General features: G+C 38.9%; 1 protein-coding gene across 1 annotated transcript in view; it reads right to left on the minus strand.

The window, feature by feature from the left end:
* The window catches only part of si (sucrase-isomaltase (alpha-glucosidase)), a gene marked incomplete in the record, with an annotated part of 65,722 nt that extends 41,961 nt beyond the window's left edge, over positions 1–23,761 (minus strand). The window contains 17 exon segments of the mRNA XM_035680514.1: positions 1,052–1,168; positions 2,652–2,823; positions 5,100–5,217; positions 5,877–5,961; positions 6,486–6,599; positions 9,826–9,945; positions 10,150–10,281; positions 12,323–12,448; positions 12,591–12,703; positions 13,087–13,186; positions 13,596–13,767; positions 16,590–16,741; positions 17,048–17,157; positions 18,309–18,429; positions 18,738–18,823; positions 20,441–20,564; positions 23,225–23,761. Coding sequence (XP_035536407.1) covers positions 1,052–1,168; positions 2,652–2,823; positions 5,100–5,217; positions 5,877–5,961; positions 6,486–6,599; positions 9,826–9,945; positions 10,150–10,281; positions 12,323–12,448; positions 12,591–12,703; positions 13,087–13,186; positions 13,596–13,767; positions 16,590–16,741; positions 17,048–17,157; positions 18,309–18,429; positions 18,738–18,823; positions 20,441–20,564 — 1,962 coding nt within the window.
* Positions 23,762–24,504: the final 743 nt, after the last annotated feature.

The raw sequence follows: 24,504 nt of genomic DNA on the forward strand, positions 1-24,504 counted from the left end.
GTGCATGGTGCTATAGGGAGCCATACTACATACATAATGAGTTGTGATGTTTTGTTTGTTTTTTGTTTGTTTTACCCCTTTCTAAAACCAAAAAAAAAAGAACAATGCTGTTTCTTCTTTATGTCCACCTATTCTACGTTGATCATCAGCTGGGGGTGATGACATTTAAGACATCGCACCTGTTAGTTTTAGCCTCAGTCATTTAGCATGATATCATGTAAGAGACACAATTTAACCAAGTCATGAGCTTACATCACTGCAGCTTAATTCGCTAGCTAGCTACAGCTGATCCCCTTCACGACAGTTCATCTTTTCAGCCGACACAATCAACAGTCGCCATCTAGAAATGAGAAAGCTGCTTTTGTTTGCCTCTGTCTGAAATCAAGGACCCATTGTTTTGAAAATGAATATGAATGGTACTGTGTGAGTATGGAAAGCATGACAGGTTTAGCAGAAGGGCTTTGTGAATTGCACTTTGGGGGCACTTTTTTTTTCATCATCACACAATTTGTCACCCAACATCTCAGGCAAATCCAAACACTAGGAAATACATGCACGCATATATCACAGCTGGAGTTGAAGCTGTGTATGAGTCAAGAGAGATAAAACTACCCATGCAAAGGTCAGTTAAGGGTTGGATGCCTATGGGGGCCACTGAAGCTTAAATTACAATATGTCGGCTGTGTATAATTTAGCATTAACATTATCTTTTACTAAAGTGCTTGAGCTTCTGAGCTACCTTTTACTTCAGGCTCAGATTTTCCAATACCCAATGCCGCTATAATGGTTTTCAGCAGCTAACATTCCCAGTTTTAAACCCAAAATCAGAGGTCCCACTGCTCCTATTTTCTAAAACAGTATGATGACAATCTCCATGGATACTGAAAGAAGTTTCTATTTTTAACCACTTGGAGTTCATAGCTCCTATACAATGTTATGAAATGAAAAGTATACCCTGCAGCTCTTTAGACCAAACAATGGCTGTGTGATACATAAATCTAAAACTGACAGTCTAATATAAGAGTTGTAGAACAAAGTGCCTTTACAGTACCTTGTAGCCCTGAGCGTTGTGGTTCCGGCTGAAGGGATAGAAAGCTCCCACCTGCATCCAGCGACGACATAACTCTTCACTGGAGTCGTCAAAGAATCCACAGATGTCGGCTCCGATCTGAAACGCATGAGGGGATGACAGCTTGACATTTAGACGGAACAGTATATTCATATTACTGTAAATGTTAAATTCTTTGCATTGGAATCCTACAGTTGGCGTGTTGTTTGACAAAGTCAGAGAAAAGGGGATGCTATGGATTCCAGTTGAAAATTGTAAGTTGAAATGTGAAATAGAAGTAGCTCTGAACCTAAGGTCAACAAATCTTCTGTAGTTGTAAAAAAAAAGTGGCAGTGATGTGATAGCTGGCCACATATTTGTCTTTTAAAATGTCTTTTTTGATGTCCGTTCAATTCAGTCAAGATTTACTGGCAGACAGTAGATGTGGGAAGTGATCTTTATTTACATTAATTGCAAAATGGAGTCCAAGAAAGCAACTTCAGTCAAAGGCCAGTCCACAGAGACTGCTTGCTTTCTATTGTTTACAACTGGCCACATTTTACAACAAACTCAATGGGGGGGTCGATCCAAATCCCATTTTTCCTGCTGTCTCCCTCTCTGTCTCTCTCTGTTTGTTTGTCTCAGCATATGTGTAAGTTTGTGTGTGTGTGTGTGTGTGTGTGTGTGTGTGCAGAAGAACCTAAAATCAGCTTGACACAGTCCCACCAGGATGTAGTTGGCATCTATAAGACCACCTGACATGCACAGCTGGAGGAGTGTGTGTGTGTGTGTGTGTTTGCATGTGCAATTGACTGTTATTTTCTTACTGCTGTTTGCACTGCAGATACACACAGTACAGCGTGCACTTGGGGTGCTGACTAGTGTTCTTACAAAGAGAACCAGTGTTCTTCCAGACGTTTTAATGGATCTCATTCCAGACACACTTTTTCTTGCCTGCCCCTCTGTCTTTATACCCACGCCTGAACATAGATCTCAATTAGCAGCTGAATCCTCTTTTAAGAAAGGCAAAAGAGGAATTTCTTAATGCCAGAACTACATGTTAACAAAACTGAACCACATGATAAGAGCAATGACTGGTTCTAGCTAACTTTCTAAGATTTCTTACAAGGTCTTTTTTTGTATGATACAAGCCTTTCACATACCTAATTTAATTTATTTCTCTTTCATTAATCCTATCTGAGGGAAATCTGAGACTCAGGTAAAATGTGCCTGTGTAAATGGATATTTGCAAAAAAATTTACCAAACTGCATAAAGGTCTTGGGTGCCTGTCTTTTTCTTTTTCCTAAATGTATGCACAATTGTAATCTAACAAAACACAATAATTCCTTCTGCAAGTATGCAATGACAAAGTTGACAGTGCTACAACACAAAAGTGAGGCTTGAAATTAGATCAAATTTAAAAGATTAACACTGAATTTGATGTTTGAATCTAAGGCTCCAGTGAAAAACTGAAAAGATTACTCCTTGCACTCATGTTAAGGCCTGTCGTACATACCAGGTAGAATACGTATTCTGTCAAACTCACTTACATTAGGCACAGTGAGAACAATATTTGCCCTTCTGTGAAGGTTTGCTACTCACATAGGGAACCCCAAAGAGCCCAAACTCTAGCATGCCAGGGATGGCCCATTTTATATCGTTCCAGTTGGCTGCATTGTCCCCCAGCCAGTGACCCGAATATTTCCCCACACCTGGGAAGGAGGAGCGGGTCAACATCAGGGTACGGTTTCCTCCAAACACTCGCTGCAGAGCTCTGTGGGATGGAGAGGACGCAATGAGGAGAGAAGCAGGGAGTTAGAGAGAGAGAGATAGAGAGGTCATTAAGATAAAAAGGACAGATTGGGACATAGAGAAAACACAAGGGAGATAGGACAGATATCAAAAACACATGCACAAACACATACATGCTCACAGAGAAGCGCAAGATATAGACATGGGGACAAAGCCAGAACTGGTAGTACTTTTCCTCCCCCATTGTACATTATTATTTTGTTTGATAAGGGAAATCGAAGCAGCATTGATTTCCATGACAATACAAAACCCTGATGATGTTTACAAAATGTGTCTCCTGCCAATAATACATTTTAATTAGTGGACAGGGGGAGAAAATGAAGGAGAGAGTGAGAAAGGAGACAAAAGAAATGAGCTAGCTTTAATAACAAAGGAGTGAGTCAGCAAGTTGACTTCAGATGGCCTGTATTTCATGGTCTCAGGTGCATAGGTAAGTATGTTTTTCCATTGTGCAAACTGTTATGATATTACTTTCCCCAGTTACTAGTAGTGTAACTAATTACTAATACATTTCAGTTGGCAGAGACTAATAAGTAATTATATTACTTTTTAAAATAGTAATGAGTAATAAATACATTTTTGGAGTAACTAGCCCAACACTGGTCGTGGATATGTGTGCACCGTGTGTGTTTGCTTAGTAATACTGTACAATTCTGTCTACGGTTGAACAGTTTGGCTTCAATTACAGATATTCATCATACCTTGGTAAATGGTAATTTAATTGCTACAACAGGAGAAACAGATGGCCCTAAAAAATTTAGGGTCTGATGATTTAGACTGCTGAGGCTACATTCAGGAAGAAAGTAACACCTGAAAGGTTACAGTAGCATTTTATTCAAATGCATCAATTTTTATTGGTATCTGAGGTACATTTGAAAGCTTATGGCAGTGATGAATCAGCATAAAATTGCTGCAGAATTTCCCAATATGTGAGAAGAGGTGAAGGAACCCTTGTAATGCTGACGTGAGTTATAGAACTTATTACTGAAAGTTGAATGTTATCAATATTTTGACAATTCAGCTACCATCTTAACTACTTTTAACCTCAACATATCATATATATCTGCATGTAGAGGTGTGCATTGCATTCGTCTAGTTTTATGGGGTGTTGTTTTCCATCAGCCGGAAACCCATTAGTGCAGGTGTGTGCTGCTTTCTAATTGATGCAATTTCCCATACCATCACCATTAGTGCATATTAAAATTCTGCAACTGACGCCAACTTTAGCCTTGTGTGAAATGACTAGCTGAGGGCTTTGAGACTTTAGGAATTCCTGTAAGATAAATGTGACTGGTGCTCTCATACCTCTGTGACATTTGAGTGGTTTGTGTTTTTGTGCAGCACTTCCTTGTGCGCCAGGCTTTCACAGATGTGCTAATCTGACTCTCCTGTCTATATTATTTTGATAGGATGGATAAATCTGATGTGCTCTGGTGAGCATTTTTTGTTACTCTCTTTTCAAATTGCTCTTTGCTTGTTTGTGATCTTATGATGGAAACAGAGATTAGCGACATACATTTCAGAGCCACCTCACATTTTATCAATTGTATCATTTGTGTGGTACCCAAGCACAGTTGCAGAGGCAAAGCAAACTTTATGAAGCATATTTTACAGAACTTAATGGGCTTTACATCCATTAGCATAACTTGAATATAGGTTATATGTGGCATTATTGTTTATAGGTATAACAGTTTGTACTCTAGGCTAGCACGTGTGCACTCAACTAGTGAGAGTATCTGCCTAAATATCAATACATAAAGAATAATACAGGTTAAATAAACTTAAACCTTCATCAAATTCTATATCTCAATGATTATATCCTATACTCACATTGATGACTCTCTGTAGGTTTGTGTAAGTAATGGACCCTTGAACTGTTTCAGCACCAGACCCAGATGAGAAATTCATTTACTCACCCTCGGAGCCGGGCTCATTAAAACATATTTCTGCACTTATCACATGGGATCAAACTTGCAAATGGTCTGCAAGAGTCACAAGCTGTGATTTAGCGGAGGGCATAAGTCACTGTACTCAAGTGACAGATTTCTCGGTTGCACAGGGCCATTTCTCATTCCGCAACACTTGATTTTAAAGATTTTGTGTATTACACTGTTTTGACTTCACACAGTGCATTTTGGGTCTGCAAATGTCCCATTGCTCTGAAGAGGTGGCAGCAAGTTGGCCTCCATAGCACAAGCTGGCCAAACTCCTTCTGTCATTGATCGTGTATGCACTCACTTTTCAGTCGCCAGCACCATAGAGTAGCCATAAAGACTGTGGACATCATAGTGGTTCCCCCAGGCCTGCTTGGCATCCATACACAGAGTCTTACTGTACATCACCTCGTCCAGAATCTCTGGGGGTAGAGGAGATGAAAGAGGTGAAGAGACAGAAAGTATGACATGAATACAAAATGCAGGATGTAGTGAGGGAAGGTGAGAAAAAAAAGAGGAAGAAGGGGACAGAAAGAACAAGAGACATTGATATATATTGCAATAGGAAGTGGGAACAATGAGGAAATAAGAGACAGAAAGAGCAATGAAGGAAGAGGATGACTAAGGAGGAGTGCAATAAAAAGGTGGCATCAGGGGAGCATGCCTTTTCCAGTTATGATCATCCTGTCTGGAACACAGTTGGAATAAAAGACATGGCAGAAGAGTCATTTTCAAAATTCCTCGCCAGGGACCCACTATTCTAGATGAGTTTTCCTCTGGACCTGAACTTACTTTATGAGCTATTGTGGCAAATTTATCAACTAGTGCACAGCATTTGGGCTACAAGCTGCAGGCCTATGACATCCTCTATTTCTTTGTAGTATGGTAACTTTAGTGCTTTGTCCTCATAGGCTAACTGTTTTGTAAGCAAGGGCAAACTAACTATGCTACAACAACAAAGTTTTAGGCACATCCATGTCTCCAAAGGAGGATAGATAGTGTAGATATCATAACTTCATAAAAACAAAAAGTATCTAGTATGATTATGACTCAGAACATAGAAAACAAAAAGGTGTCTTACTTGGAGTGTAGGGAGGATAGTTGAGTTTGTTATCAGCACAGCCCTTATTTGAGCCTTTCTTGAAATTAGCCACCTCATTCATGTCCTGCAAGTGCACCAAACAACATTGTTTAAAAAAAGGCAATCATATATGTTTAAACTAAATATTACAAGTATGTATGGCATGCTAACAGTGTTGTCAGTTCAGGATCTCTCCGCACAAGTGATTAACTAAAGATTTATTCACATTCATCTTTTTTTTCTCTCTGATAAACATTAGTTAAGTGACCTAGGTTGAGTTAAGGTGTTTGAAGTAAAATGGGAAATTGTGTGTACTGCAGCATACAACCAAGTAATGAGTGAGCCAAATCCAAATTTTCGGCTGAGGAATCATTAACAGTATAATATGAATTTCAGGCTGTTTTTGTGTCAGCCAGTGTTTAGTGCTCTTTATTGGCCTCGGTGTTCAACCGGCAGTGAAGTAATTGCCACCGAAAATTACAAAAATTTAAGCTTGCTGCCCCTGTGCATGTGTAATTGCTTGCAGAATAATAGTTTCAGAATTTTAGGTTAGTAAACAGCTAATCAGCGTATACACACCTTTATTTTACATGTTTAAAATTGACTTACAATCCAGAGGGCATCGTGTTTGATCTCCCTGGAGAAGCGCTCATACTCATCAACCCACCATTCGATGCAGTTTTGGCTGGTGTAGTCTGGAAATACAGTTTCTCCTGGCCACACCTGAGAGAGAGAGAGAATGAGAGATGGTGTTTACAAGCACCAGTTTTTTGTTTTTTTTTGGGATGAAACTATGAGTTATATAGTATATAACTATATTAGTTTTGCAACACAATGTGAGCCTTCCTGGTGACAGTATTTACTTCACAAATAATGTTTGACAGGACTTCATTAATTCTTAATTCTATTTTTTTTAATCATTTTTTTAAAAACATCTGTGACACTTTAACTAGGCAATAATCTAGCATACACTGTGCCTATTCTGTGCATGTAAACAACATGATGGGGCGCGATCAGCTTAGATGGCGTAGGCGCAGTTAAGCTCCACAATAGCCAAAGAAACTAGGCCTATATGGAAATGTCAGAGAAACAGCTTAGAGATGTGGAAATGACAAAGAAAAGACAACAGAAGAGAGATGAAGTTAGGGAGGGGGCGGGATTGATGAGAGAGAGAGAGATGGTGAAAGAGAGAGGAGATGGAGAGACAGACAAGTTGAGGAAGAGAACAGAGGAGAGGAGAAATCGATAATGCAATAGAAATCTCTAGACGTGACTGTGTGTTAGAAGTCGTCCTTAATGACATGTATTGAGAAAAATGATTAATCCACGTAGAAAGGAGGAGATTTCGTTTGCGTGTGTGAGTGTGTGTGCATTTCTGTGTGTGAACCCTTCTGTAGAGCACGGTAGATATTAAATCTCAAGGTTGCTCCACGCTAGCTATCTTTTACCTTTTACTTCCACTGCCAATAACTTTACAACCTAGTCTGTAGCAGAGACATGAATCATGCTCACGTGCCCACACGCACACACATACATACACCCACACACACACACCCACACACTCATATAGATTTATGGCAGATGTTTTTGGCAGGTGGTCAGAACTCCAAGGTCAGAGCTTATTGATAGTCCCGCGCAGTTGCCATCTTTCGTTTTACAGTGATTTCTTCCTTCCTTTAACTCTAGATTTTGTCTTTCCGACGTCTCCGGCTGCTTACTAATACTAATACTGACACAGTAAACACATTCAACAAATGCTGCTTTATGTGTAGCTGCTTATCTCCCTCTATCTTTATGTCTGTTTGTCTGTTTTTATGCTCTCCTGTCTGTCAGCCTGCCTATCTATGTCATTACCTGTCTGTCTTTTCTTGTCTTCTACCCGTCTCTATCTGTCGCTCTGCCTGCCTCTGTTCCAAAGTGTCTCTATACGTTCCATCTTGTCTGTCCCCTTTTTGTCTTTACCTGATAATCTGTCTTTTTGTCTCTTGTCTCTCACTATTGCTGACTTCTTGTGTACCTCCCTGTCACTCTACTGCTCAGAAAGACAGCCAGGCTGTCTCCCTGTACATTACAATCTAATCTATTATTTGTGACTGTCTGTCTTCTTGCACCTGCCTTCTTGTCTACCCATGATTCTGTCTGTCATACCTTTAAACTCACATAGACTCCCTTCTCTCCCTGCTGCTTTGTTTACTCCTATCCGTTTTTTGTTTTTTTTTGCCTCTGTGCTGGTAACAGAAATGTTCATCTATGTGACTGAGGTCGTGCAGTGATTTTACTTGCCCACTGAAACATATGAGCCACCAGGAAAAGCTTTTATCCTTATCTTTGCAAGCAATTAGCTGTCTTAAAAGCAAAATAAATATCAGTCTGTTGCTGTATCTATGACTGAAACAGCTACTGCAGAGGTCATTTTGCACAGACCCCACTGTTTTCATAACCAGGACACATACATTAAACAATAAACTGTAATCCATTATAATCACACACACGTATGCACATACATAAAGCAGAAACAACAAGAATAGCTTCTCATTTAAAGAAATGGATGTACACGGATGCACAAACAGACTTGTTTTTACTCTCTCTCTTTCTCTCTCTCTCTCTCTCCCTCTCTCTCTCTCTCTGCTTATTCCACACACAGACACACACACACACACACCTAATCTGTGATGCGGTGATGCAGAACATTTTAAGATTAAACACTAATGTGGAATCAATGCATATGTTTGACCTGTTATAAACAGCATGAAAAAGCGATTAGCCGAGGGACTGGGCCTAATCGTGTGCATAATCAAAAGCAACACTATAAAAGCATGGGAGCAACAGACTTTTACCCCCCACCTCCAGCCCTCTCTGCAGGGGAGAGCTTTTTAAACACGTGCTCTGTGGGGAAAAGGATCAAAAATAACACACTGGAGGCTTTAACTTCCATTAGGGAATATTATGGCTTGATGGAGATTCAGGGAAACCAGAACCAGAGTCACACACTTGCATACACACAGCAGATGCATATTTATGCTTATGTTACATGATATATTGTATAATGCAAATGCCCAAAGTCTCAGTGGTAAAACATGCAGCAGACCTTCTGCACCGCTGGATTTCTGTGGGTCATGGAATCACCAGGATCCTACATATATTCAACAGGTATCTCGCCAACATTATGTTACTTAATTCATTTTTTATTTTACATACTGTACCTGGGCCTAACTTCCAGTCTCGGCATGAGCTGGTTCAAGACTACTGCTTGGGGACTGTAGCTGAGTGAATATGATTTGTTAAGCACATTATTCTGTGTGAAATCAATATACTTTAAAATATACAATTCCCAACAGTTTGTCAGTTACTGAGATGCCAGACCTGGTGCACCTGGCAATAATCATGAAATGCCAAGGTTGGTTAAAGATCAAGTAACATTTAGAAGGATGTATTGGCACAAATGGAATATAATATTAGGGCCTTTCGTATTTTTCGTGGCCACCTACACACTTACAAGGGGGAGGTAAGGGTTAACTGATCTGCAACTACGCCGCTAGGTGGCAGTAAATCCTACACGCTGGTCCTTTAAAGCCTGTCTGCTGCCACTTGTAACACTAAGTGGAACAGCAAGTGAACCTCTCAAACATATGAATAGCTTGTACATTTACTGTACAGCAATATATAATATATAATGATTGCCACTGTTTCACTTAACACCTGTGTTTGACATGTGTTTCACAATGTTAAGGTTGACATCTTAACAACCGGATGATTTGAATATCACTGTGAAAACATTTATATAAGATGCAGACATGGGACATATATAAGATGGAATCTTGCTTGAGCATTACCATTTGAAGAAGGGAAATATTGTCCTAAATGAAGATATGTTTCTAATTAAGCAGTCACTATGTGTATTCAGCTATATGTCTGCTCCAGTTATTTCTTCTACCCAAATGCAGCTCACCTCTCCTAACAGAGGAGTTTTCCCATCTGAGTCAGTGACCCAGGCGTTCTTCTCAGTCCCGCGGTCATAGGAGCCATATGCAGTATCCCCTACCCTCTTACTGGTAGCTATTGCAGGATCCTGCAGACAAAAGAAATACACTCATCTGAATATGAAAAAAACTAAATTGCTGTATTAGAATTGTTCACTGGTTGGTTGGTGTTACTGAGTCAAGAATAAAACACTAGGAAATACGACCCAGAAATTGTTATTTTCTATTTAGACAGTAATGTTTAATGTTTTTAATTACACAAATAGCTTCATTCACAATTAAGTACTTCTTACCAGGATGAGGATGTATCTCTGTCCCTTCTCATGAAGGTAATCGGCAAACTGCGGCAGCTCACTGAACTTGACTTTGTCATAAGTGAAGTCTTTCTTATCCTCCATGTAGTCAATGTCGGTGTACTGAATGTCCTGCATGAGAAGAAGAAGAAAATAATGTGTGGTATATGGGCACCTCATGTAAATACGATACCTATTAATATGCAGTTCAGGGGAAAAAAAGGATTCTAAACTTAGTCATTTCAAATTTCTTTTACAAAAACAAAATAAAAAAACAAAATGACCTAGTTTCGCTTTGAGATAATCTTTTTGGAATACAGCATCTTTTATGAATAACTGAGTTTACTTCAACTAGATTAGATATCATTAGATATTCAAAGCTTAATTGGAAATGTTAAAATGCTGGCATGGCTTCCATATATTAAAATCATATTTGCATCTTGCATTAATGTAATCAATTAAAAATTACTCTTAATACTTAATACTTAATTGTAACTACTCATGCTTCCACTGTTGCATGCATAAATTGGACACATCCACTCAGCATCTTCAGTATGATATGAATGCATCCTCCTTACACACTGTATTTCCATCTCAGCATGCCTAATAAACACACTGTGTTGCATTTGCACTGTGAGCCTCACTGAAAAAAAACGCCTGTCTGTTGACTTGCCTTTGCTGGACTTTCGGAGACCTGATGTGAGTGCAAACAACTTGGCTAATGTGCTGCTAAACCTTGGGAGGACAATGGGAATATTAACACATTCTTCTTTTTTTGCCTGGGTGTGACTTTATGCTTGCTCTCTGTCTGTCTGTTGTCTGCCAAAATCTACTTCATATCGATGGAGCAGATGGTTTGGAAGGCTCTGCCAGATCCTTCCTCTAATGGTAATCAGCTCCAGACATATTAGGGAGAATGTGATAATGCCCTCTGTGGTCTATCTAATGGTTATCAAATATGTCCCTGAGTGTAGCAGGAGAGGAAGCAGCTGCATCCTAATGTCTTTGGATATGAAAGAGAGATTGGAGATTATCAGAGTGAAATATTGAGATGGGTTAGAAATTTGTTTGCATTTGATCTTTTAAATAAGACAAGTTCAAACCATGTCCTTGATTTGTGCAACCATTGCGAAGTTGTGGTACAGTTATGAGGGGACATGTAAAGCCTGGGATTAGCAGTTTACCTTAGTAATTAATGAATAGAAAGAATGTTAAACATCTGCTCTGTGTGTAAGGGACTTCTTATGGGTACTAGTCCCAGGCCCAGACAAATAAGCAGTGAGGCTCATTCTCAAGAAAATGTCAACCAGAACTGGTATTTATCAAGTGTCTCAGAAGGGAAGAGGTGTTGGAGTAGTTTTAACATTCAGATCAGGATGAATGAGATAATGAAAGGAACTCGGTCGATTGATCTTTGATCAGCGCTAACATTCAGTGATGCTTGAAAAATAGTTGTCCCGGGATTGAACCTATGGAGCCCAGCAGACTCTCCATTATTTGACAGAAAGCTGGATTACCTCGTCTAAGCTAAAGGCCATCGCTATCACTCTGACTGTCCGTCCAACTCCTGCTTCAACCTTCATATCACGTCTTCACAGATAGTGTAGTGGTTAAGGCTATTGCCTCTGGAACCACACAGTAGTGCATGAGTGGTTCAAATTTAACAAGGGGTGTGCAAGGTAAAGTATTGATTTCCTTCACTTCAATTCCCCCACAAAAGCTATAGAAGCACATATTATGCAACGTCACAAAATTGTTGTATTGTGTAGAGTTGGTCTTTAAAATGTATATATATTAAGAAAAGGAGAATCCTGCAACCTCCTTAAAATGTCTCTCTGTTTTAACATCTGAGTTCAAATTCAAAGACCTGCTTCTGTTTTATACCCAGTTTGCATTTTTTACTTAAAAAAAAACTACTGACTGAAATTCAAAAGGCGAGAAAACCATGTTGCATGTTTTTTATTTCCCAGACTGTAGTCACTTGAAATCCATCATGTATCACGGATGGTGATATAATATTTGTCAAATTTGTTGCAACAAATTGAGTTATTTCACATTTCTTGAAGAATATCAAAAGAAATTCACAGACTGCAGTGGCCTTGATAACAATGTTAGATGTCAGACTTGATGCTTGCCTAAAAAAAGAAAGAAAATTGACAAGACAGGATCTTACATATGGGAGGGCTACAGCACGGTTCCTCTCCACTGTATTCTTGACCTCACTCAGGCTGCCATAGTCCCACCGAGAAAGCTGGAAACCCAGTGACCAGTAGGGAGGAATGACAGGCCTGCCAATGAGCTGGACAACACAATTGGACATATTGTTAATGCAATTACTCTGCCAAGGCTACTCACAAACCACTGTTTCCACAATAGATGTGCACAGAAAACCTTCGCTGTAGAACTACAGTATGTTGTTTTATACAGTTTTTGTGCCTCACCACCAGGAACTCCTGCACCACTTGTTCTGGAGTGTCTCCAAAGAGAACAAAGAAGTCAAGGACTCCTCCAATTGTTCTGTAGGTCACAGCAGGAGCAGGCTGCAAAGTCACCTCTGAAAAAAATGATGCAAACTTCATCCTAATACCATTCTCAATTACCATAACCCTAAAGTGGCCTCCATTATGAGTTTTAAATATAATAAAGAAAGACACATCATCTATGTATTATTCATGACAATCCATGAGTGGCAAAATAAGCTTTTATATGAGGAGACTACAGACATGTCAGTGGCCACTCCCATTGCCTTTAGTCATCTCCTTCATAGAATAAAACAGCCATACATTATTCTCTTTGATTTGTCAGCACACTTTTTTGTGTCGTCTTCAGTCATAACTGAAGGTTCATGTGCCTTTGAACCATTTTGAAATTATTTTGTTATGTTTTGGGTGCCTAAGCATGTGTGTGTGTGTGTGTTTGTGTGTGCATTATCTTTACCCATAGCATTGCTGTTCATGAGAAAGACCCCAAATGACTTGCCACTCTCATCTTCCAGACAGAGGAAGAAGGGATAATGTCCATAGAGGTTATGGGTTCCCTGCAGGGAGGGAAGACATAGGGAGAGACAGGGGGATTAAGGGACATATAGAGGAGAGGTGTAAGGTGCAGGAGGGACGTGGGAGACATGTTGAAGCTGAAGGAGTGATTTCACCCCCTAATCAGCTTGCAAGGCATTCAATTATAAGCCCTTTGGGAATGAGAATACACATGTTGGGAGCACACGCGAACATGCCAGTTAGTTAAACACATGCACACAACCTAAATACACCTGTCAAGTGTAAGCCTTTTAGAAGACAAAGGTAACAGTAACAGTAACTAAAAAAAGACCCACACATGGGGAATGACAGATGTATAGTTGCAGATATAGACTGTATACAGTTGCATGCAAAGTGTATCTTAAACCAACCAAGTGTGTGTGTGTGTGTGTGTGTGTTTGTACTCCTCACCCCGTTAGGGAAAGCATCTCTGGTGAAGATGGGCCAGGTTTTCCAGTTTGTGTCATGGCGATACTTTGTATGCACATGCTCACCCAGGCCATAAATATTATGGGATGGGAGCTTAGCAGACAGCTGTAGGTACTGGTCTGCAAACACCAGTGGAGCCATTGTAGTGTCGAACCTTTTTAAAAAAGAACAGGCGATAAAAAGAAAAGAAAAAAACGGGTCACCACTGGAATGTGAGAAGATAGACTGATGTGAGAAAGAGCAAAGGGATGGAAAAAAGAGAGTGAGACCAGGTGAGAGAGAAAATGTGAGAGACAAAGAAGTACGGAAGAAAGTGAGAGTGAGATTCAGCGAGAAGAGAGAGTGGGAGTGGGAGCGAGACAAGGACGTGCGGAGGAGTTGAGTTGTACAAAAAAAATAACTGGGAGAAGACAGACCATCCCATCAAGCACTAATAAGCCTTCTGGGTAGCATTTCTCTAGCCTTCAAAACAAGACATACGCTGGTAGTTGAAATTCTAAGCCTGCTATAGCTGTATGCAGCTGCCAAAACAAAGCTACAATATAAAGACAAAATAAATAGTAAATGCAAATGCAGTAAATATACACTGATATTGCATAGCTTTGGTTACAAGAAGAGAACGCCCACACACCAGCCAGACAGGTCAAAGAGCAGAATGATTATAATTACTCCATGTACACACACTTACTTACTCTTCATGTGCTCTATGTAGCAATTAAACTTTAGATATTAAGGATAATGATACCTTAATAAACATTTAATGATGATCTGATGTAATCTTTATGGTATGCAATACCAGTATAAACCTTGTTATCTCTCTACTTTTTAGTGGAAAATTGCAGCTCATTTGATTATAAAATATTAAACAGTGAACGGAATATTGCTCTTGATAACGACTGCAGGAACAAAAGGAAACGAGGGAAAAAGTTACCAAACCTTACAGATACAGTTATCAGCAATAAACAGGTTATTGTATCAAAGGATTTTCCGACCGTCACACTCACACTGCTTGTCCTAAATGAGTAAAAAAATTTACTTGTAATCATATTTATACAAAGAAACTATTAAATTAATAGCATGTAGTTACTAATGTTGATAAATTCTATGCATTTAGCTGTTGAAACTTACTGGGAGTCAACCTCCAGCCCTTATTGAATAGAACAGACCCAGTGATACAAAAAAGAAAGAAAAAAAAGATTCTAATTAAATGCTAGTGAATACTTTACAAAACCTGTCAAATGTTCACATTTAATTTAGTAGTGTGGGTGGTTAATTTGGGTTTTTGTATTCTTGTGACTGGCAGAAACTGTTACACTGACCTCAAAAGTTAAGTGAGTTCCTAGTCGGTGCCCTACGGCTGTCCTTTTCTAAAAAAGTTATGATGAGTATAATGCAGAAAAGAAAATATCTACTTTGGAATTAATCAAATAATTATCTTAACAAAAAAAGGTCATTGAAAACCCAAACTCTGACCTAATACATGACATGGCATACACCACAAAACGTTGTGATAATAGTTATTCACATAACAAGCATCTTCATAAAGACATTTATGAGTCCAAAGAAAGGAGGAATTTCATTACTAAACAACTACTAATCTTCCGAACAATCGCACCGCTTCTGGTTAAAGGTCATGTGCACTGTTGAGAAAGACAACAATGTTGCACAATACACTAGAAAGTGATGTTAGTAAGCAAGGCCTAAGGTTGTCATGTGATAGGAGCATTTCACAATGACAAAAAATAATAATTTCACTATGGAAACTCAGGATAGTGACAATAAAAAAGATATTTCAGGGTTAAAATTATTTTGTTAATATTTAGCTCTGCACAAGGACAAACCCTGAACTCATAGAATAAGGATACATGAAATGAAAGAAAGCATTGTTGCTGCTGGACAAAAGAGAATTGTTGATTTTCACCTTCCCATAAAAGAAACGGAGTCATCTGGATTAAAGATAAATGTTTGCCTTGGAGAAAAATCTTGGCCATCAGCTCTGATTCAAAACAACAGAATACAGTGATGTGCAAAACACCATTAGTGTATAAGGCCATTGTTATGGTATGTGCTTTACAACCTAGTAATAATAAAAAACAAGGGTTTTTTGTGTCCTCACAAGCCTTATTGAGTGCCATATTCTATAACATCAGCGGCATTAATGGTTTAATGCCTTTTGATGTTTAATAGAAAGTGTGTGAGCTGTGTGGGCTCTGAGGGGTAACTGATCACTGCGAAGTCACCCAGGGTTCACTGAGTGCCCTCAGTGACATGAACATTAATTACTTGTTGCTGTAGGAAACTAACGTAGGTGGGAAGGAGTTAGAAATAATAAATGATAATGAGACTATGAGAAAACTAAACTAAATGAACAGGCAGCTTTTATTTTCTATGCACCACATATCTAAAACAGTGCAACAGGCTGAATACAATTCTTTTTGCACCTTCCCTTTTATTAAATCAAATTTGAGGATGTATTTTGGATAATATCTTACACTGCACTTTGACATTTACTCTCCTGTTTTATCCATCTTCATTTTTTAATTAACTATTTTTAATTGTATTAAAATGGCCTTTTATATTGCCCTGTATGTTGTACATTTCACATATCTTTAAACCATCCATGTTTATTGTAAAACACTTTGAATTGCCTTGTTGTTGACATGTGCTATTCAAATAAACTAGCCTTACCTTGCCTTGCCTTGCCTTACCTATACTGTATATGATGTATAGTGCATACATAGCAAATATGCAGTTCATGTCTGAATGCAAACAATGCTATTTTGTTGAATATACACATGATGCATAGCTTGCTGTCTATTGTAATTCCTTCACTGTCCTCAAGGCAAACAATGTGACATTGTAGTTCTTATAAACAACCCCTGCCTGTCCGACACAAACAAATACACAATGAACACACATACACACACACACACACACACACACACACATTCATATACACACATAGTAGGCACTCACAGGACTTTTTGGTTCTCCTTCCTGCGAACAGTGAGGCCAAAGGGTTTGTTTGTCACTTCCAGTGTGTTGCTGATGGGGCTGGATGGGTCACTGTTGAGGCTGTTGATGTGCTCATGGGGGACCTCAAACCTGTGCTTGTGGGCATCATAGATCTAAGGAGAGGAAACAACCATACAGGCAGTGTGAGCGTAGCCTCATATCTCACGGTCATGTTCGTACTTTGTTGTGTATACAGCTATTTTGTTTAGTTTAGTTTTGTTTTATGTCTTTGTTCTGTACAACATTCCTGTTAAACATGCTTTGATAAAATGTTTTTGAAATTAATTTGACTGGACTAGATTTATCTCACTGTTTCCTCTGTTGCTGTCAAAATGTGTATGTGTGTGTGGATGTGAATTGCGTTCAAGCAAAAAAGGTGTTTAAGAGAGAGAGAGAAGGGAGGGAAAGATGGTGTGTACCTTAAATCGGAGTCGTTTGTTTGACTGCATCTCTGCGTGAAATGACAGCTCTTGTATATCATCCCCAAATAAAGAAGGAGAGGGCATTCTCTTCAGTTGGGCCTTAATTTCTGCAAAATTAAACACATGACAATTGGGAGACAAAGGTTATAATCCAGTAAAAAATATGGTTGGGCGCTTCCTGGAATCTCTGCTAGTTGTCTGGCAATGTCATGGTGACGACAAGACTCCGAGAATGTCAAACAATTCCTTTAATACTTGTGTTGATACACTTCTGACCAATATTCTGTATTGATATTCAACCTGCGTGCTCTATTTAATGCTCTGAACGCATCCCACTGATAACCAAGCTCAAGAGAATAATTGTTGGATTAACTGTGCACCAACCACATAATGAAACATAAGTGCATTAAAAAATAAAACATTTAGCCTAATTATAATATACCAAACATCTATTCCTTTCAATGATGAGTGGAGTGCAAAAATAAACACAAACCGCAAGAGTCCTCAGTTTGAGCATGCCACATAAAATGCATCAGGTGAACTGGGATGGGAAACCTTTCAAACACAGATGTATTCCCAGGTTATTCATTTACCAGTATGATCAAAGGGTGCAATATGCTTAAGGAGCTTACAGAGTCCTCAGTTGCCTCGGAGGTAAGTGTGAGTTATTTGCATAGTAGCCTTGAGCGATGCCATGGCAGAATGCATTTAAAAATATTTGAAGACGGGTAAACTTATATAAGAATAGTGTCAAGTCTTTCTCAGGCAGACCAAGAGAAATTATTGTTTTTCCTCTCAGTCTAAGCATTGCCATTTTTCAATTTAATCGCCTTTGTCACACAAACAAGTGGCCAAATAGTTTTTTTTTCTTCTTTTCAAAAAAAATCTTTGTGCTATTTGAACAATGTGATTGAAAATGTTGTAGTTCAGACTGTAAATGTCCAATGGTTCTTCTTTGTGAATAACTTAGTTCACATAAGGCAGTGAAATCAAGCAGAAAATAGAAAAACCTGCATGCTGCAAAGCCAATCATGTTTTCTGATATGCCATCCATGTCATATTTCACAAAAAAACCATGCCTTAGGCAAAGTAAGTGAAAAAGGAAACAAACTATATAAGGGAGACAGACAGACAGACTGAATGGATGTAAAGCAATTAGAATTAGAGAATGAACTAAATATAAAACCAAATATTTTCATCAGTCCAGAGTGCACAAGTGGGAGAGCAGTGTAGAGAGAGAGGGAGAACTGGGATTTACCATAAGGATTTGGTTGCTCCACTGATTCCACTGTGTATCCATGGTTGGTTGGGAAGAAACACCAGGGAACATTTCTCTCATCCAGTGGGCTCCAGCAGCATCCACGCTGCTCACATCGTAGCTGTTCAAGTAGGAAGGTTGATGCTGTCATCATTATCATCACCCACACTGTCATTATTGTCATTGCTGCTACTATAAACAATGTTGCTATCTTCATCATCATCATTGTTCTGATAATCATTACAACCAGGGTGGCAGAAATCATCGCCATCAACAACATCATTATTTCAACTGTAACATTACTAAGACCAGTAATTGAGTTGTTTGTCATCATGGAACCTTCAACTCTTTCACAAATCTAATTTTGTTCAATGTCTTCAGAAAAGAATCCACAAACATTACATTCTTGGGAATGATAGTGAGTCATACCTTTGAGGCTCCAGCATCAGGGAAACAGTCTACTCTTTCAGCCAGAGGAATGTTGGGACACTGAGGCACGAATACTTCAGTAGTTTCTGTCAGAAGATGAAATGTTTTCTTAAAACAAAAATTCAAAGTGAAAATCCAGTAATCTGCGGAGCCTCTAACTTTTGCTCTCCCCGAGAAAACTTTTGCGTTTTCCAGAGAATATTTTGAGTGGAAAAAAGTACTATAAATTTCGGTCAAAACCCGAGGGTCAAAGCACTTCTGGGTCATTGCTTCACGTGGGCTTTGGTATTGAGAGTTTCATGGAGTTATATTTTGACCTTGGCCTCAAATATAAAGAATTTAAGTCAGTGCTCAGTTATGGGCATACTTTTCAAATAAGTTTAAGACAGCTGAAGAGGATACTTCATGTAAGAGGATATTCTCCATGGAAAACATTCATTCTTGAAGGACCTTGTTGATTTCCCTAACGTTACATTTGGTATACGTCCATAAAGTTGTACGTAATCCTGCAGTTGCAAATTAAATCCACTATGTCCGTCCGCCAAGAAACAAACCAGAGATGCCTCTTGTGTATTCTCCTGCAGAGATCTGCCATTTTGTTTGCAGCCACATACTCTTTAAATGTTTTTTCACTCATGTCCCCTTAGGGGCTCTGTAGTAATCTTACCATGATAAATTGTACTGTGTGTTCTGACACCAGAACCAGCATTAACTTTGTTAGCAATTTGAGATATTTTACATAACATATTTTGTAGTTTGATTGTGATGACTTGTGCCCTAGTTTGTTGAGCTATGGCTGAACATATTGTAGCGTCCCTCAGTTGTGAGGCTGTGAGATGTTATTTTTTTCTAGCAATTTATTAGCGAACAGTACCAATGCCAAGCTAATGGAAAAACAAAAAGAACTAGCTTTTTTCTCATTTTCCCCACTCCCTAAACAAACAGGAAGAACAACAAACACAACCCTCTGCCAATCAGAGGTACTCTCTCTCACACAAATCACTGTCATAGGTAGTTGAAATGACTGACATCCTTGTACAGCATTTAATAACAAGTTCACACTGGAAATGTCAGTACTTGCAATAAACTGTCTTTATCTTAGCTATCTCTTAATACAGTGACACTCATTACATAGCAGTTAAACACTAACGTGTCACCCAGTCTGTTACAATGTTAGCTGTCTGTTAATGATTACCTACAATATCTAAAAATATGCAGTGTTGGTATCTTGTACTGAGCTGTAGTTAGCAAAGCTAGATTTCTAGAATCGCAGGCCTTTTACAAGTTGAAAATGTAAGCCATTAGTCTTCTCTTTTGGCTAATGGAAAAAAAGTAATGATTATTACTTCACTAAAAGGTTTCTCTCAAGAACTCCAAAGCCACTACTTTTACACATCAAATGTGATACTTGCAGCTGGTTTATAGACTGGCTTCTCTGGGCATCACTAGCTAACTCTGGGGACCACGTGGCAGCACTCCTGTCCCCACAGTCCCTCCTCTGGAGATGACCCATATATTTTCAGGATATATTGTTGGCTAGCTAGCCTGCAAAAGTCTCCAGTGGACTTACTAAAAGGCATATTTATCTTATTTTTGCAGAAGCTACCTAGCATTAACAGTTTCACAAATACTAGAGGAACATGCTGAAGGTTTAGATGTGTTTAAGTTTATATGTGCATCTCTGTGTAAGTGCGTTCACCTACCATCTTTAATGACCCCAGGCTCTCCGGTGACAAACAGAATTATGAGAGTGATGGCTACCACAGACATCACTGCGAACATGACCATTAGGGTCACCTCCATCCCTGAAAACCGCCTTTTCCCCATCTAATAAACACAAACACACATGCACACACACATACACAGAGAGTGATTACAAAGGCCAGCATCATTAACACCCAATAATGACATCAAGTTTCCTAAAGGCAAGGTCTCAAAGGTCTCAAAAACTTCCCCTTCTTAATGAGGCCCATTGGCAGGACACACAAACACACAAACACACGCACAAATATAGTAAACACAGATCTGACGTGCACACATATTTTCCTTGCATTAACCTTGGACTCAAAAGCTTTCATAAGTCATGGGAAAAGCCTCTAAACAAAACATATATAGACAGTAAAGAGAAGGAGAAGAAGAACAAAACTTTAAAAAAGAGAAACAAGGAGTTGACAAAACTGCCCGACTGCCCGGGTCTAGTCTTTGCAAAGGCACCCATCATATCACTCAAGCAATTAGGCTTCACTCCAATGTACTCTTGGAGACAAAAACAAGGTGACTGTCTGTATGTGTGTGTGGGTATGTGTCTATTTGGTTGAATGAGAGGCTTATAGCCATCCTGTTTAATGTGCTGTGAAGAGCAGGCGAGGGCAAAGAGAGAGACAGAGAGCCAAACGTGTTCATGCCCCCTTGCACATCATACAGAAGCACTGAAAAGCGCCTGCAAACATGCAATGTAACGGCGAGACACAGACAGAAAAAAGACACACAAACCTTCATACAGTACAAACCCTTTAGCCTCTCCCGTCTTCCATTTAGCTAAGTGCCAAAAAACAGCTTTCACCCTTAACAGCATATCATATTACTTCTCCCAACACATAGACAGATTCTGATACATTCAGATGCACACACACTTAACAGCAAACAGTGGCACTATGGCTGCACTGTTTATGGTTCCCATGAGTACAGGCAGTTTAAGATAATACATTTCATTTGAACTTTTACTTAAAACCTTTAGTTGACTGGTTACTTTGAGACATATCCTTAAAAGTTAATGTCAGTCCAAGAGGAGGTTTGTCACGTGTAATTATGTTTGAGACTGGCATGAAAAACGTGGATCAGTGCAAAGTAGATCTGAACAAAGAAAATCTGTCAACACATCAGTATTCAAAGCCCTCCAAAGACATCTGTTCCTCAGGGCTGCATTGCAATTTACAGTGGATTATTTACTCTAGGGCAAAGAGCTTCACATAACCAACATTATCATTAACAAACTTGGTCACAGTCTGTAAAAAGTAATGTGGATATGACTGCATAATACAAACATCTGAAAGCTACAGAAAGTTTAAAAAAAGTAAAAGGATGGCAGTGAACTGAACAATCATCTGTTTCATGTTAGTCTGCTATTTTATTTATTCATCCATATCCCACATTAATTGTGTAGTTATTCAAAATTAATCCAGTAATAATCATCCAGCATCAAATTGTAAACCATACTATATCAATAACAAATGCTATAATCTATATTGTAGAAAATGTTTACTTACTGTAGAGTATAGTAACTGTAATATGAAATAAATATGATTAATATTTTAGTTGAACAGCTGCAGCCATCAGCTTTCAGTCTTACCTCAGCTCTATCCAGTGATCAGGGCAAAATGCTCTGAGTTCAAGTGAGACAGCACTTTATAATCCACAGGATGTATTGTGGTCATAGGACCTCACCATTCCTTTACTGCTTAGTGTGCATGTGTGTGTGTGTGTGTGTGTTTTACAGTCTCGGCATGCAGACCCCAAAACCATAAAATGTCAGATAACTATCTACACTCTGAGAAAACAACTGCAGTCTAAAATCCTCATATCAGCTTGTTACAATCAATGCCGCTATGATTCCACAGTGCTTATGAGTGTGTGTGTGTGTGTGTGTGTACATGTGTGCTTGTATGGTTATAATTTACCTAGAGATTATTGCGCATTTTTTGTTGTTTTATGTAAACTGTGACTCAGCACGAGTAATCTTTACCCAGCTGTGACCACATCACCACTTCTATCAGTCAATGATACACACGTACTACACACACACACACACATATAATTGCCAGTATTGAGGTGACTGGTTGCAGCAGAAAAAAGCAATTCATTTGAATGTCAGATTATAGTATATAGATATTAGATAGTGATCAAACTTTCAAAGTTATTTTTGTATTTTTATATAACAATTTCATATAATGATACTAGAGTCATTGAATACAGTATCTCACTACTGAGCTCTGCTTGTAATCACAGAGTTATTATGTGTAGCTATTAGGGATGGGGATCGAAACCCGGTTCTATCAAGGACCCGGTTCCACTTTTTTCAAAACCCGAAAATCAATAACGTTTGGGCTTATCGATACCACTATCGAGTCTCGTCGGTTTTTTTTTCTCCCGTAGGTCCTGTAACGTAATTGTGTGTCCCTCGAGTCGCGTCACAGCATTTAAATCTAATCAATCCAATCACTGCAGCGTGTCCACCAATGTTTTGGAATGAAATTGTAAGCAAACAGGTATTAAAAGTAAACAAAGTGAAGTCTGGCAGTTAACTCCGCTCGCGAGGATGGCTGAACGGGCGAAAAGGTCTACAGTTTGGCTACATTTTACCAAGCTCAAAGATAAAGAGGAAGCGAAATGCAACTTATGTTGCAAAATCATTTCTTGTAAAGTGGGGAACACACCTCAATAGCCAAGCACATTAGCATTGTGCATCAAATAAAGGCCAAATGCAGTACCTTCGACTGTCTCCGGGTTGAAAAGACTCTTCCGCCGCACCACAGACGGGCCCGTCTTCGTCATCCACTCAAAGTACCAGCGGCAGCGCACACAGACTTTGTAGCTTGTCCCGTCAGTTAAAAATAGTAATTGTGAAATCCGTGTTGTAATCGGCAGCATACAAGCTAGTTAGCTTGAAAAGTAAATAAAGTTTCAGACGTGCTGCGTGATGATGTTTTCAGGTTGGCTTGGCTCAGTAAATTTTAATATTTAATATTTTTCATTTGGTGCTGCTGATATATTCTTTCTATTGTTAGTTTTATGTCATTTCGAAGTGGCCTATTACATTAGTCATGTTTATTGAAGGCTAGAAACGTTTTTGTTATGCTCACTTGTTAAGCAATAAAAGCAATACCAGTTCTGTTAAAAACATATTGTCGCGTAGTCTTTCCACCAAATAATAGAAAAGTATCGATAGTGGTATCGATAAAGACTCGGATCGATAAGGAGTATCGATAAAGGTATCGATATCAATAAATATTAACAATCCCCATCCCTAGTGTGTCCTCGTCTAAAATGGATAAAATGAGAGAATATTTGTTATCCTTTAGGTTTTCTTAGCCAAAGAAAACAATCTGAACACAATCTTTTGCAATCCAACTGTCAGAAAAACATATCGGCATTGATAAAGGATGGATCGGGCAATTTGGAATCTCAATTGCCATCCATTGATTTATGTTTATAGAGATTAGCCAAAATGTGTCTCTTTAACCAGGAGACGAGGTCTTGTGTTTCTGGATTAGTAGTGAGGCAGCTGGGGTTAAGCCCACCACAGTTTAGTTTATCTCTTTTTTAATGGTGGATTAGAGTTGATCTATCTTCTGCTGCAGATCCTCTGTAGATCCAGAGCGCACATCATTGAGTAATGTCAAACTGATCAGGTTCTCTAGACACACAACTGACTTAACAGGAAAGCCAATGCTTCTATTAGGAACAATTTAGGATACGTGTTGTATTTGGATCCTTATTTTATAACGACAACCAGACCTGGTGATTCCGAAGGCCGTAACTTTAGAGATTAACAAAACTAATCGTTAGATGAGGTAAATCTCTATTTGAGAAAACAGAACAATGGCACTTACTCTGTCTCCTCAAATTCACTTTTGTTTCCTACATCTGAGGCTTTAAAAGATATTGATGTTGATGATGTGCAGAGCTGTCGTAGGAACAAGGCTTTCTTGCTCTTATTTTGATTTAACTGTTATATTTTTATAGTATTTAATTTTACATCTATTCTATC

This window comes from Morone saxatilis, unplaced genomic scaffold (genome assembly GCF_004916995.1).
Source record: "Morone saxatilis isolate NCDOM2014 unplaced genomic scaffold, NCSU_SB_2.0 Contig8, whole genome shotgun sequence".
NCBI lineage: Eukaryota > Metazoa > Chordata > Actinopteri > Moronidae > Morone > Morone saxatilis.